We start from the raw sequence: 18,227 nt of genomic DNA, 5'->3' as shown, positions 1-18,227 counted from the left end.
TTCTTGCGGCATCATTGCCACCGTGGGGTGGCATTTCAGTAGGGTCCACCTTTCTCGCTTGCACACCTGCGCTTTTGCTCTCCAAAACTCAACACCACCAGCCCATGGAGAGTCATGTATCTATGAAGCCAATGCTTTCCAGTCTCCAGCTGTGTTCCGGCTACCCGAATTTGTCTCTGGAGCCCTGGCGCCAAGATCTCACATCCTGGTCAATAGAGGAGGCCTTGTCCTCCGCGGCGCGGTAAGACCACACAGACAAGAGCGGCACCAAGGTTCCATACTTAACTCTCACACCAAAGAGCTCGGTTACCTGGTTCGCTACCGATCAAGATAACCGTTTCTGGGTCTGGAAGTACTGCTAGGTTTCGCAACACACACTGGCTCACCACCAAGTACCGTCGCACCTTAGTACCAGCATTAGAGTCCAAGCATGTGACTGGGGTCAGCCCCATGCTTTGGGTACTTGTTCATTGCAACTAGCCATTTACCTTCTTCAGCTCTAATCCTCGGCCTTTTCCGAAAACTCAACCCAAGTGCCACCACTCATGCCATTATCTGGTCGCCTTTGTAAGGTTCTGTATATAGGTAATACGTGCGCTACTACCGTGCTTGTCTTTTTGATGGGTTGAGTTCTGCATGCGTGGACTTTTGAGCAAAAAGAGAAATTCATTTTACCTGCCTTTGTTCAGCGAGCCACAGTTTCGACGTCAGTGACCCGAGAACTATGTTCCTTCGGTCTTGGAGTTTCGCGTACCTCAAACCAATATTGCCTGTGGAATAAGTCGCCAACAGAAGGGTGAGATAACCGAAGGTAATGTGGACGACACAGCCACATCTCTGGGCAGCCTTGCTAGAACAGAGACTCTGTGATAACGGCCGGACGGTGCCCCCGAACGTCCTGCAGTGCAATTTAGAAACCAGTGCCACGTGGGATAGATGCTACAACTAACTAGATAAGGCTAGACTGAGATCTAAAGGTCTTTCGTCGTTTATGGTCAAGTTGGGGAAATACGAGAGCGATCACACAATCGGGTAGCTATGTGTTTAAACATCTACGTTGCTCCCCATTCTCTATCCCTTTCTGCCGTCTCTAAGTTTATTCGATGATCAGCGACGCAACATCATACAAAACACAGACGGTCAGCCCACTTCTGCATAGCTGTTCTAGATGATTGGATGGTCTGTGAGCAAATTTGGAGAGGCATGCTACACCCCGGATTCCACGGGTGTCCTGGGAACGCAATGACGCAACAATCATCAACAAGGAAATCAGCCAAGCAGCAAACAAAAATTTCATCTGCGAGTTGAGAGTTAAATGGGCAGCAATGAAAGATATACTGAAATTGACGGCCACCATCAAGCGCAACGCGGATATGATTTTCCGTGGCGGCTGATCAACTCCGCTGTCTCTCCGCTTCGAATGACGCTAACAAATACAACAGCACAACCAAGACGGCTGTATGTGAGATAACTCAACACCTCTCAACAAAGCTGAAGAATAAAAAACGCAGTTGTGATGCGTGTCGTCGTATTTGGAGCTTCCGGCGTTCAGGGCCGCCACCAAGTCCACGCCCTCGCGCAAGCAGGCCATTCTGTGGTTGCAGTCAGTCGCAACCCTCAACCGCTACACGTTGACGGAAAGCCTGTCGAAACATTTGCTGCAGATTTTTCCAAAAAAACTTTCATTGAAAAGGCACTTCAAGACGCAGACCGAGTGTTCCTCAACCTGCCATCAACTTCTTTCAACAGGTCCGAACCCATCATCGCCGCTGCAAGAGACATCGGCGAAGCTGCGAAGAAAGCCAAGGTTCCTCTGATACTTTTCAATACCAGCATGCCGGTTCCCAAGCAGCCACAAGATATCCAAGCACAGGATGATCGAAGAGTAATGAGATCCTTATTACGGGAGCATGTCCCGGTAATCAGCATTGAGCCCGTGGTTTACCTTGACAATCTTCTCGAAGGCTGGGCTTTGCCTCCAATCCGCGACCGACAGACCGTCGTCTACTGCCACAAGCCAGACCTTCGCGTCTCATGGATCTGCCATCATGATGTCGCACAAATTATGATGGCTGCCATGCATAGACCGGAACTTGCCGGACGCGACATTCCTATTGGCGGACCTGAAACTGTTGTGCTTTCTCAACTCACAGAGAAACTATCGAGAGCCTGGGGTAAGGAGCTGAGCTACGAAAATCAGACTGTGTCAGATTTTTGTGACAAGATTAGCAAGACAATGCAGGGAAGAGGGCTGGAGACGGAGACGGTGGTGAGTCAGATGTCCAAGGCGTATACGTACTACAATGAGGCAGAAGATGAGCCGTTCAACATCGATATGAAGCCTATCATTAGTGAACTGGGTGTTGAGCTTACCCCTATTGAAGAATGGGCTAAGAGGAGAAGTCCTTGGGATGACAAAGGTTACTACTAGAGGTCGAGTTGAATCAGAAACTGGATTGGATTGTCCTGCATCACTCGCACGTCACAGCCGAAATATACAATTTTGGCCTCATCTCTGAACTTTAAGTGAGGGATAAGAAAGTCAATTCTACTCAAGGTTTCGGCTATGAAGAGCTTGCCAACTGGTAATCTACTTGATGTTGCATCACACAATGATATCGTATGATGTACATGGACGTCCGGTCATTGAATAGCCAACATTGAAACATCATAATAGTCGATTCACAAATCACTGTAGAATACTTCTGAGAATTGTTACAAGCTAAATGACTTTCAGAACTCTTTACATATTCACATTGAGAATCTTATTCACCACCTTACAATAACTACAACAAACCGCTCAATTCTGCCAACGCACAAACAACTCCCTTCGAATCGAAAAACAGAACAAAGACCCGCACACGTTCCACACTACAAACCCTACATAGCCATTCCGCCCCCGCCATGTCCTGTATGATTATCCTGCAACGGCTTTCCCCATTCACCAATACCGTCGCCCCTAACCCTCTGCACCTTGAGCGCCACCTCATTAAATTGGCGCAGCAAGTCCTCGGGGCTACTCTTGCCCGGCACAAATACGAGCGCCGCATCTACCGCCGGACGACCGGTGCCGACAAAGTTGCCGTTCGTGTCCTTGACGTAGTGGGCGAGGTACTGCGAGCGCTTCATCCGGCGCGTCACAATCGACTGGCGGACCTCGCCTTGCTTGTGCGAAAAGGGGTTGAAGTTGTGAATGCTGAAGCCCACGGTTCGGGTTACAAATGGTACTGTGATGTACTCGTCTGGGTCGCCTTGGGAGAGGGCTGTTAGGGCGTGTCCGACTGTTTCGTAGGTTGGTGGTGGATCGGAGGTGGAGGAGCCATCGTAGGCCGGGGGTGTATCTGCCGTGTCGTTCTTTGATGTGCCGCTTTCACTGGCTTTGGACTTTGCCGAGGTCATACTGTTTGTGGGTAGTGCAGTATGCTGTTGGATTGGAACTGGATGAAGACAAATATATACTTCAAGGCTTGGAGTATGGTAAACGTCTAGAGGCATGTACTAGTGTAAATGTCTTTTTTTAAGAGAAATTACCTGATGACCTCATATCTTCAGCCTTAAATATATGTATATATGTACTCCGGTCCCCGGCCTACCTTCACCCACACTATCCAGCTATGACCTCATCACATGGGTGTTTCTAAGCCTTGCAACTCAAAGCGCTGCGCCCCAATGCCCAAAATACACAGCCACCTCACCCACTACTCCAATATAGGATACCTGCGCTGCGTCACATACGTGGCATTGCTGAAGATGGTATTGCAAAAGTGGTCATGTATACCACAACGATTAACAGCCGTAATAGGTTTTTCCATCCACTCACATCACTGCATGTTTTGCTCTCCACCTACGCACTGTGACTTACTATGCGCCTTGGAGGTTGGCTAGACCACAGTGATCTACAGTACATACAGAACGCGGGGGAATGTGATGTTGGTGGCTGAACTTAGCGTCTTTTCTCTCCGCCCCGGTTGCTGCCGATCAAATGGCGCATTCCGAGCCAATCACAATGACGGGCCAGACTTCCGAGTCCCAAGTTTCCGTATCCTAGACATCTAAAGCTTAAGCTTGGACAAGAAAGTGGTAGACGATTGGGGGCTGTGGGTGCACGGAAGGGATCATAGGATTGTCAAAACGGCTGAGCCCCCAGTGTCCCTTGCATCTTCGCGAGCGCTAAAATATGTGTCCTAACCAGGAAGCCTCGAGATTTTAGTTTCCGTGGGGAAAGCTTGTGAATTCAATGAGCGGGGTGTGCATGTAGATAACATTTGTACATTGTCAGTTGACCCTCAGCTTCACACCTAGAGCTGAAAATACTGTAAAACGCAAGTAGTCCAAATTCTGGAAAGCATTCACATACAGGCCAGAGGTAGTATCTCACATGGGTCCAACACTTAAACATAAGTCGTTCATTTCTTCCATTCATCATAATATCGTAGCGTAGCTAGTCTTCAGATACTCGTCTTGTATATACAAAAAGCTACAAGCTTCACTCAACGTGGAAAATGTCAATCTAGCCATAGCAGCCTCATACAAATTCCTCCTCGCTAACATTCTTGTCCATCTTCTCAAGCTTGTCCTCAGGCACAATGCTGCCGGTAAAAGGCTTACGCGACATGCTAACGATGGCAGGAATGCTCTTGCCCTCTGTGAACATGACTTCAAGCTCCTCCAAGCTACGACCCATGGTCTCGGGGTAGCCAAAGTAGACTACGGGGAGAATGATCGCGGAGATGATAAGGAAAACGAGGTAATATTTCCATCCAATGGTCTCAATCGCGACCTGGTATTGCGCGTTAGCAGAAATCAAGATATCAACAGAAGACATGTACGTACAGGAGTGACCATGTTGACCACAAAGTTCCAAAGCCAATGGTTCGCAGTTGAGATACCAGCCATGGGCACGCGGAGCCGGGTTGGCGCAACTTCGGTGCAATACAAGAAATTTGCGCCAAGGAAGCCGATAGGGATGAAGAAGTTGAAGAGGAAGACGAAGAATGCAGAGGCAATTTGGGCAGATTGGTTCGTCTTGGGGAAGCTGGATGCGATGGCTAGTGCCAACATACAAGAGGCCATGCCGGCGCCGCTGAACATGAAGAGCTTGCGACGTCCAAAGCGGTCAATGGTGAAGAAGGCGACAAAGCAGGAAAGGAATTTCCAGGTCAACGCGCCGCCGGACAGGATGCGCGAGGTTTCACTGTTGAGGCCTAGACCCTGCTGGAAGATGATCTACAGAAATAAATTGGTACGATGATCATGAATAAGATTGAACTGACAGAGCTTACAGTTGAGTAGGTGGAGATGAGGTTGCTGCCACACATCTGCTGCAAGAATTGGAGGAAAATGCAGAGTGCAAAGCGGTAGAATAGCTTGTCTTCGCCCATGGTGAAGATGTCGCTCATCTTTGCTGCGCTGCGGCCGGTTTCCTCGAGCGTAATCTCAATGCCAGTAATCTCGGCAGTGATCTCAGGGTCGTGCAGATCCAGACCCTTGAAGCTGGACAGACTGACACGAGCGTCTTCGACATGGCCCTTTGCTACAAGCCAGCGAGGTGATTCAGGAATGCTGAATACCGCCAACATGGGAATGACCGAAATGACAGTGGGGATAGCGAGAGGAATGCGCCATTGCAAGGGCAGATTGTCTTGTTCGAAGAAACCCAAGTTGATCCAGGCTTCGAGGAGGTAGCCCAGAGAGATGAAGCATCCGTCCAGTACGACGTGCTTACCACGGTTGGCAGACGATGAACACTCGGATTGCCAGACTGGGACTGTGGCGCTCAGAGCACCCACGCCCCACCCAAGGATGAAGCGACCGACAACGAATTGGGCAAGCTGGAAGCTGGTGCATTGTAGTATCTCGCCAATAAGCGTCAGACCTGCAGCCAAGAAGATGAGCTTCCGTCGCCCGAGGTAGTCTCCGATCCAGGAACAGGATAGAGCACCAAAGAGGGCACCGATGGTAAAACTAGCAACGACTGCACCTTGCTTGGTAGAGTTACTGCTCTTCTCAGCGCCATGGGTGTCGATGGTGTTGATTTCGGGGAAGTGGTCGTTCCAGTCCCGGAGGGAGAGGAGACCACCTACACCGGACTGGTTGTACCCGAACAGCACAAAGGCCGGTAGGACAACGAGCAAAAGCTGGGCCGTCTGGAGGGTTTTGCCACTGAGTCCCATTGTGATCGAAGATGGAAGGGGTCAAGGTACAAGGGGGGAAAGAAGGGACTGCACGAGAAGAAGGGGTCGGGAGAGAGGTCCCTACTTGTACTCCAGAACCATTCCCCACAATGCCTATACCGTCGTGTGGGTGCCATCATGGAGACTCCAGTCAGTGCATAATTCGACATTTCAGTCCCCACATCTTGGGGTCAAACCAAACACCGGAGATGCAACGTCCTAGCAGGCTCCGATGGCCGTTTCAGGCATAACCCCATACACACCGGTCGGAAGAGTGACGCCCGCGTTGCCAGTGTGGAGTCGGCATCTACGGCATTTGAAAGCAGGCCAGCAAGGAAAAAAAAGACAGGGCGCGTCGACGGCAATAGTTCGGCTTGGGTGGTATCGGATCGAGCGGCTAGGAAGCAGGATCCTGGAAAAGGCCGCAACGCTATTGTCAAAGTTGAGGCGTGCAGTGGAGCGGTTGAGGCTGCGGCTCTGCGGTAGGAGTTAAGCTTCTCCAAGAGGGAGCTAGTTTGCTTGAAAACCTTGATTTGCCTAGCCTCCTATTCGTCGACGCCAGCGGCCTCGGCAGCTGTCTTCCTCCGCCTCTCCCCACCCCACAGCAGCCGTGCGCGGCCTGTATGGCAATGGTTGAGAGATAGCAAGCTCGTGCGAGGAGGAGTTTGCATGTCGTGAATAATCAGCGCCAGACCGCCCGGCCTCGATATGTCATGACCCCACGCGCACGTATGTACATACTTATTATCGGCGCTGCAACGTATACGCCAGCCCCTCCCCCCACGCTCACCGTGGACATGGCGATACGACTACACTTAAACACCATGTATACTGGTGCAGCGCCAGCACACTAAGTCAGTCTGTTAGCGAATCCGGTGAATACCATCTATTTAATCATAGCCCCCGGCACTTATCAAGCTACTGGGCCGTCCAAAAGGTTCGCGCGCTTCCTTCCCTCTTAGGATGGTCTTGTGTCTTTGCTAGCTGCTGCAGTGGACTGTGCGCCCTCAAGATCGGCGCTCTCCTTCAAGTCCGCTTCCGTATTCGCACCGGCCTCGTTGCCTTGGTGCAAAAACCCGTCTTTTGCCCCCGATTGTCCTGTGTCGGCACCGAGTCCTGGGGTTTGTGTCACCTCTGCCGCTGGCCTGACGTGTTGATTTCCCACATCATAGAATCGACCAGACTCGATGCCTCCCTCTCCAGATGCTCTGGGCATCGGCAGAATACCATACTCGAAACGGTCGAAAACGGCCTTCTCCACTGACATGCGGGGCTCATTAATCTCTCGTTTGTACTCGTTAAGAAGCGCAACTGCTCTCTCGTCACCCTTTTCCACACAAGCGTGTATGAGAAGTTCCCAAGTCTTCTTTCGGGGCTTCATCGGCGCGTCACTGTCGCTCGACGACAGCATCTCCTCATAATATAGCAGCGCATCTTCCAGGTCGCCACATCGTAGGCAGACCAGTAGGAGCCGATCGTAAGTAATACGATCAGGTATCAGCCCAAGCTGCATCATCTCGTTTGCCAAGAACATCGCCAGTTCCTTGCGTACAAACTTGTGGCAGCCCTTGAAGAGAATGTTGAATGTATTGGTGTTGGGCCCCGCGCGTGAAACGGTATGAAGAGCTTTGTATATCTCAATCGCCTCCTCAAGGCGACCCAGGGCAAGACTAGCCTGGATGCACGCATTCACCGCCGCTGTGGGCACTCTGCGGCCAGCAGCCTCAAAGTCTTGGAGGAGGGCAAAAGCTTCCAATGAGCGGCTAGCCCCATCACCTGTATCAACAGACAAGTAATGGTACAGTGGCTGGCACGTTGCAGCATTGACCTTGACGTTGGCATCTACCATGATGAGAATCACGGATAGAGCAGCCTCAACATCATTAGCTTGTAGATGAGTAGACATGATGAGTTCGTAGTGGTGAGTCGTAAAAGTGGTTTCCCGTTCCGTAAGCAGGCGAAAGACGTCGGTGGCAAGTTCGACGTCTCCGTGGTGAGAAGCAAGTGCAAGAACAGACATGCAGGTGCCAGTGCCTGGTTTCAGGTAGCCCGGTTGAACTTGAGTCATCCACACTTTGACTGTTTCTTCGTGCTGCGCGGCATCAGCATTGTACGATGAGTTGATTGTCGGATTTGTGTTACACATACAAGCTGACCCTCTGCCGCCGCGTCCAGCAATGCGCCCAAGAGCGCATCACTCACCTTGGCAGTCCCCGTGCTACTGCCTTTGTTTTGCACTGTTTCTTTGAGGCCCAGAACATAGAAAGCCTCTTCCACTTCTCTGAATTCCAATAGAATCCACATGGCCTCGTCAAATAACCAATTCTCCACACGTATGTTGTTCCTTATCATGTCCTCCATTGTGTCAAGCGCCTGTTCGAAATGGCGCTCTCGCAACAACCCCGCCACGACAAAGTTATGCCCACGAGTGGAAAGGGTGAGCCAGCGCGACTTCATGTATTCAAGAATCTCGGAGCGCAAAAGGTAGTCAGGATGCACCGCCAGCACCTCCAGCACACATTCGCACGCACGAGCGTCAAGCTCAATCCTAGGGGTCCCAAACAGTGACGCATCCGTCTGACTCCAAAATCCCATTTCTTCAAGCACTTTGCGCAGCTTGCCGGCTGTGCCATCCTTGGAACTGACAAAGCTATGCAGTATGGCCGTATACATTTCCCTGTTTGGCTGCTCTCCTCTATCCTTGATCAACACTCTGCAAATGTTCATGACCTCGTCCCAATGGCCTTTGGCGCCCTCGGCGCGGGCATGGTCATAGAGAAGGTCGGTTGGAAGCTGAGCGAGCGAAGGCTTTTGCCGCGAACTGACGGGGCGAGGAGTGTAGGATTGCTCGCCAAAAGGTCGGAACCCAGTTGGCGCAACGCCGGGCTGTGAGAAGAAGGACTCGTTGGCCGCGCGACATATGTTGGACAGAGTATAGGCACGCCACTGGTTGCGGGGGTAGATTGATCCATCATTCCGTGTCGCATTGCGCTGTAGCCGTCTAGCCGATGTTGCTGCCGTGGCGCTTGTCGTCGAGTTGGGCGGAAAGCCAGGACAGAGACAACGCCATAATCGGTCGTTCACAAATGGGCGTGGTGGCATTGGCGTTGATGTGATGCCTTGCCCATTTGAACAGGCCCAAAACTTGAGTTGCAAGAAGAGGCCCGTGCACAGAAGCCTCGGTTGCGCACGTCCGTCATGCCTCACCTCACTAGGAGCTTCGAGCTTCTACTAGTAGGCAAATTGTAAAGAATATTACTACTTGTATGCTACGTTGACGCGCGCCACGAAGAAACCCATGTTTTAAGTGTACGCCAGACTGCAGAAAGGGTATATGCGCCCGATTACCAATACCTACCGCCTGCGGCTGACGGCGTATGCCATGTCGGTCGAAATTGGAGCTGCCTTTACTTGGCAGCGCCAAATTTGATTCCTCCCCCCCAAACCTCCTCTTGGACCAGTAAACACTCTATTAAATGATCAAGCTAAATCCACATTTTGCGTTTATCTCCGCACCATTTGCTCGGAGAGAAGTTCAAGCACCTATACCGGTAAAGTGAGCATGCAAGACGTGGGCTTGACAGGAGGGGAAACATACCTTCGGTGATATTATGTCCTGGTTCACCAGGTGCTTGCTCAAGATCTTAACAACTTCCATCTGCTCCTCGTAGGTAAGTCCAGTAATGGCAGACTCAATCACACCGCCGACAGTTGTGTGGTGGACAGCAATAAAACTCGAGTAGTAGAAGAATGCAATGGATCCCATGATGAACTGGCAGTCCATGCGGTCAGTCATACCGCCATGTCCAGGGATGGAATCGCCGAAGTCCTTGATTTTGAATGTTCGCTTCAGCCCAGAGGCGAAGAAGCCACCGAATGGTGCAATGAGCGAGGCAAAGGTTCCTAGCATAATGACGTGGAACTGAACGGGCATGATGTTAAAGGTGCGGGGGAATGGAAGACCCTCGGGAAGGAAGGGAATTGTATAGTCGCGCGCAACAAAGACGGGATTGGGTCTGCACTCGAGGCCGGACCAGATGTTTGCGCCCAAGTCGTTGACAGGGCAGATGAAGTACTTATACTGGGAGACAAAATGAGTGACGGCAATACCCCAGAGAACGGTAAAGAACCAGGCACCTAGGAATCCCTCCCAGGTCTTCTTAGGCGAGATTTGGATCAATGGAGTCCTGCCAAACGTGATTCCGCAGAGATAGGCAAAGATGTCATTTGTGATGACCATGGACACGGGGAGGATGAACCAGATGAAACCCTCAAAAATGTTGTTGATGACAAAGTGAGCCTGTCCGACAATCAGGAACAGAGCCATGTGGGACCATGCGAATTGAGTGAACTGGAACTTGTAGTGACCCTTTTGGAGAGAGAAGACGAAAAATATGAAGCCTGGCTAGGTTAGCTCGATAAGAGGGAATGAAAGGAAGGGGCTTGGGTACCGATAATGTAGAGCATAAAGGAGATGAAGCGGTGATGAGTAGCCAAAGGAAGCAGCAGCCGGTCAACCATCAAAATATGCTTGAAGTAGTAGATGACGCTCTCGCCGTACAAAAAGTACATTGCGGTGCCGAGAAAGTACCAGTTGAGCGACTTTGTGAAGCGCAGGCTGCGGGCCTTGCTGGGCACGTTTGCGATTGCAATAACCTCCTTGAAGGATATGCATTGGACGGCGGTGACCATGATGATTATGAAGAGGTGGCCAGCGCCGAGAGCCCAGAAGAAGGCGGCAATCATGACGAGGGTCCATATTGTGCGGGTGATGAAGTTTGCCTTTTTCTTCTCATACTCTGTTTGGGGGGGTTGTTCGGGGGCCTAGGCTAGTCAGCAGGGCGAGGGCGGAGGAGAGAGACGGGCCAACGTACTGGGGGAGCCGCTTCCTCCTTGATGGTGGTTGGGCTTCCGGGGTCGCTGAACTCGGACAGAGACTGCGAGGGCCTACGAGCCCGGCCATTGCTGGCACTGCGCGTTTGATGCTGGAACTTGACGTCCTTGCGAGGGCGCGCCATGGTGAGCGCGGGCGGGTGGTGATGGCAGCAGCAGCTATATGGGAGCTTGCAGCGAGGAGCTGGGGGCGGTGATGGCGATGGTGGTGATGACGGGGGGCGTGGGTGTCGAGTTTGTGGTGGGTGTCGTCGTGTGGTAAATGCGACGGCGGGGTGGTCGAGGGCGCGGTGGTGGGCCAGGCGTGCGAGGGAGGGTTTGACTATTACTAGTAGGCAGGCTGTGAAATTGCGGCGGACAAGTCACAACGGACAGACGTCATGGCTGCTCCTCCGTTTAGCGACGACAGCCTAATGCCACCACGACCAAGCATACGCCCCAGCCCAGCCACTCCAACTCTAGCCCCGATGGAGCCACCATGCCCGACCAAGACGACGACGACGACTACGGCTTCGACGATGACGACCTCGACCACCTTCCTGCAAACACGCTGCATCACCTCGAGGCCAATGCCCTGCGCGCCACACAGCACCCCCAGCACGCATACCACCCTGGCCGCCCTGCACCCGCCTCTGACTATGGCCTCGACGACGACGATGACGGCGCAGAGCTTATCGACCTGAACGATGCCTCTGGCCCGCCGCCTGCCTCGCCCTGGGTGGTGACGACCCAGGCGCCGCTGCCTTCACAGCCCCAGCACGCCGACTATTCGTACGCCGACGACGACTACGACGACGGCGACCAGCAGTCTGACTCCCACCACCTGCTCCAGCGCATCACCCAGGTGCGATACCCTTTGTGCACCACCCGCGTGCTCCCCCGACCCTGCTGATGCCCGCAGTTGGAGCAAGACAAGGCTCGCCAGACACGAGAGGCCAACGCGCTCAGGGAAAAGCTGCAGACCAAGTCAGGTGAAGCTGAAATCCTTCGAAGACGCCATGACATTGAAACCAAACGATACGAGCGTCAGCTGGCCGATCAGCAACACACCCATGGCACAGAGCTGGCCAGGCTACGCGCCGAGATGGACAGTCTGCGCCGCGAGGCAGAGTCGGCCCAGACAGACACCATGTTCCACCAGTATGAGGCGCGCGAGGCTGGCATCCCACGTAGAACAGCAAGGATTGTGCCCTCTAAACCAACGGCAACCCTGCCACCCGGCAGTCCTGCAGGCATGCCCAGGGGAGCACACCCGACAAGAGGCCCGCTAGCCGACGGCTTCGACGATGACGACGTGGTCATGGCATCCCCATCCAGACATCGCGACAGACCAAAGACTGCCACCCCCAAGGCCGGGAAGCGCAAACGACATGTCATTGACCAAAGTCCCCTTCCACTACCTGCCCTACAGCTGAGCGGGCCGCGTAGCCGACCCAAGGAGCGGGAACCGTCGTTAGTAGCCCAAGTCAAGATAGATACGGCACTGCTGCAGCACTTCAGACACGACGACCGTCGATTCGCCCTATTGCACCGCCTGCTTTCCCATCCGTCCTCCATTGGCACAGACCGCGTCCTTGAGGCACTGACCAAGTATGCCTTTCCCTCCAGCCCCACCAAGAAATTGTCGTCGATTGTGTACGATGCGCTAGCAAACATGACTATCGATAATGTCCATGAGTTGGCCTTGCACCTGTGCCATGTCTTTCTCGACCTCTGGAAAAGATGTCAAACCGAAAAGTACTACGCCCCTACTCCGATAATCCTCGACGCGCTACATTTTATCCTCGCATGCGAGCCAGTCGAGACTACTGTAGAGATTGCCCAACGCATTGTTCCACTCATCATTGCTTCTATTGATCTTGTGGCTGACCCCATATCCAAAGCAGCCAGGGGGGGTGACAAGGCAATCGCAGATCTGTACTCACCAAAACAGCGCCAAATTGCTGCCTGCATTGATGTGGAGGACTGTCTTGAGCTGCTCTATTTAGTAGCAACTAGCTGTCTGTCCTCATCAGATCCCGGAGCTATCGTCCGCTTGTGGCAAGCAATACCCTCTAGTTTTACGTTAATGCTCCTAGTCAAAGAGCAGCCTGTAGAGCAGATGACTATCATGTTACGCATATTGGGCACATCTGCTCTCACCACCTCGGTTGGACCCATTAATACAGCAGATCCCGCTGCAGATAACCAAGCAAACAATGAAGACGCTCTAATCAATCGTCTCACCAACCTCTTTACTGAGACACCCAAGCCTGTGCCGGATCCTGCCGCATCGCCTACATACACCATACCAGTGTCCGAGGCCGAGCTATGGGACCTGCGCCTCCTTGTCCTCTCGGTACTCACGCAGTTTTCCATATTTGAATATGGGTCCTGTCGCTTAGCACAAAACCGACTGTGTATTGGTCGGCTCATCAAATACCTCGACCATTGTATAACAAGCATATACCCCCATCCAATTGCACCCACCCAAGACTACAAGGTGAATTCCATCAACGCAACCATGAAGCTCATCCACCACTTAGCCACATCGAATCCTAAATTCGACATCAAGACCAAGCTGGTCAACACACTGGGCGGACAGCATGCATATCTTGTTGCCCTTACACGGCTAGCCTTCAGTGAAGGCTTGGTCTTGGAGTCCGGCATCGAGGACGAGGTTGTCAACATGGCGCATGACATCTTGGATGAAGGGCTCAGTATGGAAGAAGGTGACGCCTTTGGCAAAGTATTCAACAGTGGGAGTACGGCGTGAGTCTACATAGTAAACTGGTTCTTTCATTAAATGACAAGGATTGCGAATAGTAGTCAATGCTCCGATATGAACAGGACTTAGGCACATTTGTAGACTTGATCAAACCTAGTCATTGTCTCAATCAAACATTGGCATGTTGACGTTACACTGATTCACAAAAGGTCACAGAATAAACACAAGACAGGATCTCGGTGGCCTATTTCATTGTTCCAAATATGTAGTGGTACTTTCGTTGAATTACTTCCGCAACAAAACTCAATCTGAATATGCTTGCCATGGAATTTCACTCATTAACATAGACCATTATTCTCATGTCGCTGCAAAAGGTATTCGCACACCGCCTCATATACAATAATCAGCACATGTTGCCTAAATACCGCCAGTGTCCCACTCCTCTAAGATACAGCCGCATGATTCAACAGAGGAAAGGGGCACCCGGCTATCATGTAGTGACACGCAGCCGGCACGTCTATGAACCGTCGAGAAAAGAAAAATGTACAGTAGGTATGCATTCGTTGCGGACGTGATCGCAAAAGAAAGACCTTGGATCATCAGCACTCGCTGTTGAGCCTGTGTTTGGGCCAGGCATAGCCCGTTTGGTCCCACAACTGATTCGCATTAGTCACTCGTCTCTCGGCACCACTCTACTAGACTCTTACAGTGTAGTTTAGGTTTTGGTAGGCTTTTGCATGCTTTTCAATATACTCTGTCGTTTCGAAACCTGGAGGATCGCACGTCACCATTTTCTCGCTCTTCTTCTGATACCATCTCACATAGTCGACATGCATTGTTGTCGGAAACACCAAGTTCTTCCAGTCGATATACGTCCACGAATTACTGAAACCGAGATTGAGAATCAGTGACATGGGTTCTTCCGATATCTGACGGGCTTGTATGTTGCCATTGGCTCCAATCGCCCGGCCATCCATCGTGAACATTGTCTGGTCGCCTACTTTCCACAATATGTAGGCCTCTTTGCCCTGTCCAGGCACATATTCAAAAGAGAAGCGCTGGTATTGCTTATTGTCGTACCAGTCTTTGTTGAGCACTGTAGTCGCAGAGATGGCCTGCTGGAAGGGACCACCGGTATACGTATTCAACCCACTCAAAGTCAGGTCTGGAAACGCCGTGAAGTTATAGTTTGGGTAGTAGTTGATATCGAACGGGGCAACTTGGTAACTTTGCGTTGCTATGGGTAATCCCTGAGGTCCTGGGTAGCCTGAGAAAGCTCCTGCTTCAATGATGTCGATTTCTGGCGCACCTCTTCCGGTTCCAGGTGTGGGATGATCTTCACCTGGACAGGTACATGATGGAAGTCGTTGGCCAGGCAGGTGAGACAAACCATCAGGGCTGGACTGATTGGGTGTGATGCCAGCATCACACGCCTGATAAGTATAGGGCCATAGTCCGTCTGTGGTACTTAGATATCCGGGTCGACCAAGATTGCCCATTGTCCATGCACCAGGCCAAAGTCCTTGAACACCTGCCGGCCCAGGCAAGGATACCGAAACCTCAAAGATGCCCCCTTTAAAGCACAATTGGTTCCAGCTATTCAACATGCCAGACTTGAATTTGAGATCATGGTTGAAGAACTCTTCCAAGCGTATCTGAAGTGATCCCTGACTAGTGGTCACAGCATCGGCGTCATACCACTCTAGGTCTTGTGTGGCTCCATACCAGATGTTGGGGGCGAAGAAGTAAGGATCATCTCCTTCATAGAATGACCGGCCGTTCTCGTTGAATTCGTCGCTAAATACCAGTATATAATCATCACCGTATTCGCCCTTTCTCGTCTTCACAGTCTTGGGCGTGTCAGGGTCGATCAGACCTTTTCTCATGTTAACCAGCAGTGGGTATTGTCTGTTGTTCACTGTGGCCCAGGTATGAGGTATCCAATAGTAGGGGAACATACTCAGTGGCATACCGTATGCCGAATTATAATCAATGAGACCCACAGCAGAGAGGACGGGTAATCCGACAAATATGAACATCAGCCCAGACATCATAAGGGTCAGTCCGATGGTGGAGACGACGCTGTCCTTGGTGAAATGATCCCGTATCATTGGTCTAAATCGTATGTCATCATCATCGCGAGGCATATGCATTTCGTCGTCGGGTTCTTCTTGATCGCATACCAATGGCCAGGATGCCATTCCCTTTTCTTCGTAGGGTGCAACCAAACGGTCATCCACAAAAGACAAATTCTTCTCTACATCGTATAAAGTACTTGAACCTTGAGAGGCTCCTGTATCGGGAGCAACAGGTGTGAGAAAGAGGGTGGTGGATGGAACTCGTGGCGGTGGGGTGGAGAGGGCGAGCTTGGCTTGGGGCCACCTCTCTGAGATAGAAGCCCTCCAGCTACGAATGGGAGTTTTGGTGCCATCTGAGAAAGGCTTAAAGTACCGCGTGTAATCGGTTCCCAAGTCGTTTACTGTGAGTGGTGTGCTGGGAAAGCGTGATACTTGAGTGTGGAGGTCTGGTGTACTTCTTGTCTTTGATCGCAGATATAGACGAGGCGGAAATCGCAAGTGAGGCCATGGCGAGGCTATTTGTGCAGAATCAGACTCGGTCTGCGCCCTGTCGCTCGACTGTACCGGACTTGCTGGCCTGAGTCTTGTGGGATTGAGTGGCGAGGATACAGCAGGGGCAAAGGGTAGTAGTAGTATGGATGGCGATGGTTGCTCTGCCAACACCGACCTGCTCTGATCCCCTGTCGCTCTCTCCATTATTGTAGCTTCTCCCTCTACACCTACAGTCGAGCGTGTTCGCCTGAGCCCTTCAATGTCCCGCACTGGTTGGTTATGTCTCGATATAGATGCCATGGGTCGTTTCCGTTCCTAGGGAGATTAGCGAATAGATGGAGTTAGCGATTGTGTCTTACTCCTGATCGCCCTACGTTGTGCAGCTTGTGCCGAAGGCGGTAGATACCCGTAGTGTTTGTATCACTAACGAGTTGTCGAACGTACCCTGTAGGGGGGGGAAAGAAAGTGAGAGTCGTGGCAAGACAAGTGGGAACCGCCGTGGGCGTTGTACGAAGGCAAGATAATGACTGAGGAGTTCGATGCTGTGTTATCTACCGTGGAAGAGTCAAGGAGTCAAAGGAGCATCCGTAGGTGAGCAACGAGGGGCGCGGAAAGGGTATAGACAAGCAAGGAGGCACAACAAGCCTGAATGATAAGGGAGTATAAATCCAAAGAGTGGAGCGGTAGCGACAGTGAGTAGCAATTTATTCCTGGAAAGCGCGTCGAGCGTTTGAGTAGACCTAGGAGTAGAGAGCAGCAGGAGTAGCCGTGAAGGTGAAGGTGAGTAGACAACGGCAACTATTTATTTTTAAGGTAAGAGCACACATAAGTTCCTTCTAAATATATTTTCTTATTTACTTCTTCTACTTTTCTTTCATTTGTCTATAGATCGTTATACACCTTTACTTATCTTTATCTTTTATATAACTAATATACTAGACTAAATTTCTACTAACGTATTCTATTACCGAGCGTGCCACATCACTAAGTGTGCTACTTTTTCTTAGCATCGCGAACTTTACGTACGAAAGATGATACCTTAATAACAGAACGCAATATTAACTTAGTAAGAAGGTAGACTTACTCTAGTAGTTTAGGCCTATTATATAGGCTAGTTTAAGAGCATTTAATACGCTATAGTAGCCTATAACGTTTATTATTAGTAGATCTCTTAGCGGCTTTAAGAAGTTGACTTTTAACCTATAACGTAGCTAAATTACTAAAAGCTAACTAAGTCTAAAGAGTAAACTATTATATAATATATTCTTAACCTAGACTTATAAGAATTTACTTTCTATCTATATAAAGTAGTAGATATAGTAGAGAAACTACTATATATATAAGATAGCTAGCCTTTAAATAAATACTAAGTAGAGTAGTTTATTACGCGTAAAGATAAGCTTAAAATAGCCTTTAATTAAGTAAGGAATTTTTAAATTATTTAGTAAGAGAATCTAGAGATAACTAACGCATAGTTTAAGCTTATATAAGTGTCAGATTTGATGGGTCTTTAATGATGGGGTCATGAAAAAAGGTGTTCATTTTTGCTATCTCCTGAGGTGTCGCCTTTTTGTGGCTTTTTTCTTTTCTTTTGTTTCCTTGGCCTTATGCATGGGCCTCAACTAAAGCCTTACTTCTGACACACCCCCTCAGCTTTGAACCCCTTCGGAGCTGGCGTATTATCTTCATCCCCTTTAATAGCTTCTTCAATACAGTTTTCCATTTCATTCACCTGAAGTGTCCTAGGTGATACCTGGCATCTCTCAACAAGTCCTAATTGGTTAAGAAAGTTCTCCCATTTATTCGCTGGCAGGGCCTTTGTTAGTCCATCGGCGAGCATATAATCTGTCGGAACATGCTTCACCATAATCTTGCCGCGGGAGA

The 18,227-nt window shown here is 50.6% G+C and overlaps 7 protein-coding genes across 7 annotated transcripts; 2 read left to right on the top strand and 5 right to left on the bottom strand.

Annotated features, from left to right (window-relative positions):
* Window positions 1–1,420: 1,420 nt before the first annotated feature.
* On the top strand, window positions 1,421–2,583 carry COCSADRAFT_201115 (uncharacterized protein; the record flags this gene model as incomplete). Its single annotated transcript, XM_007703641.1, has 2 exons — window positions 1,421–1,458; window positions 1,498–2,583. 2 exons carry the CDS (start codon window positions 1,421–1,423, stop codon window positions 2,429–2,431), a joined length of 972 nt encoding a protein of 323 aa, XP_007701831.1. The 3' UTR covers window positions 2,432–2,583.
* A 106-nt stretch (window positions 2,584–2,689) lies between these two features.
* On the bottom strand, window positions 2,690–3,529 carry COCSADRAFT_38396 (uncharacterized protein). The gene has a single exon (XM_007703420.1). The coding sequence runs from the start codon at window positions 3,397–3,399 to the stop codon at window positions 2,881–2,883; it is 519 nt and encodes a 172-aa protein (XP_007701610.1). The 5' UTR covers window positions 3,400–3,529; the 3' UTR covers window positions 2,690–2,880.
* A 996-nt stretch (window positions 3,530–4,525) lies between these two features.
* On the bottom strand, window positions 4,526–6,173 carry COCSADRAFT_93619 (uncharacterized protein; the record flags this gene model as incomplete). The annotated part of the gene is made up of 3 exons (XM_007703640.1): window positions 4,526–4,780; window positions 4,834–5,226; window positions 5,283–6,173. The coding sequence occupies 3 exons, from the start codon at window positions 6,171–6,173 to the stop codon at window positions 4,526–4,528; spliced, it is 1,539 nt and encodes a 512-aa protein (XP_007701830.1).
* Window positions 6,174–7,131: 958 nt separating this feature from the next.
* COCSADRAFT_94211 (uncharacterized protein) lies at window positions 7,132–9,275 on the bottom strand (the record flags this gene model as incomplete). Its single annotated transcript, XM_007703639.1, has 2 exons — window positions 7,132–8,265; window positions 8,322–9,275. The coding sequence occupies 2 exons, from the start codon at window positions 9,273–9,275 to the stop codon at window positions 7,132–7,134; spliced, it is 2,088 nt and encodes a 695-aa protein (XP_007701829.1).
* Window positions 9,210–11,191, bottom strand: COCSADRAFT_342754 (uncharacterized protein; the record flags this gene model as incomplete). Its single annotated transcript, XM_007703638.1, has 4 exons — window positions 9,210–9,716; window positions 9,772–10,574; window positions 10,625–10,997; window positions 11,036–11,191. 4 exons carry the CDS (start codon window positions 11,189–11,191, stop codon window positions 9,678–9,680), a joined length of 1,371 nt encoding a protein of 456 aa, XP_007701828.1. The 3' UTR covers window positions 9,210–9,677.
* A 353-nt stretch (window positions 11,192–11,544) lies between these two features.
* COCSADRAFT_172918 (uncharacterized protein) lies at window positions 11,545–13,821 on the top strand (the record flags this gene model as incomplete). Its single annotated transcript, XM_007703637.1, has 2 exons — window positions 11,545–11,910; window positions 11,983–13,821. The coding sequence occupies 2 exons, from the start codon at window positions 11,545–11,547 to the stop codon at window positions 13,819–13,821; spliced, it is 2,205 nt and encodes a 734-aa protein (XP_007701827.1).
* Window positions 13,822–13,977: 156 nt separating this feature from the next.
* On the bottom strand, window positions 13,978–16,359 carry COCSADRAFT_342752 (glycoside hydrolase family 16 protein; the record flags this gene model as incomplete). The annotated part of the gene is made up of 3 exons (XM_007703636.1): window positions 13,978–14,429; window positions 14,481–16,144; window positions 16,254–16,359. The coding sequence occupies 3 exons, from the start codon at window positions 16,357–16,359 to the stop codon at window positions 14,373–14,375; spliced, it is 1,827 nt and encodes a 608-aa protein (XP_007701826.1). The 3' UTR covers window positions 13,978–14,372.
* Window positions 16,360–18,227: the final 1,868 nt, after the last annotated feature.

Source organism: Bipolaris sorokiniana (genome assembly GCF_000338995.1).
Source record: "Bipolaris sorokiniana ND90Pr unplaced genomic scaffold COCSAscaffold_10, whole genome shotgun sequence".
Lineage (NCBI taxonomy): Eukaryota > Fungi > Ascomycota > Dothideomycetes > Pleosporales > Pleosporaceae > Bipolaris > Bipolaris sorokiniana.
The sequence above is the reverse complement of the archived record's forward strand: the minus strand, read 5'-3'. Positions and strand labels throughout refer to the sequence as shown.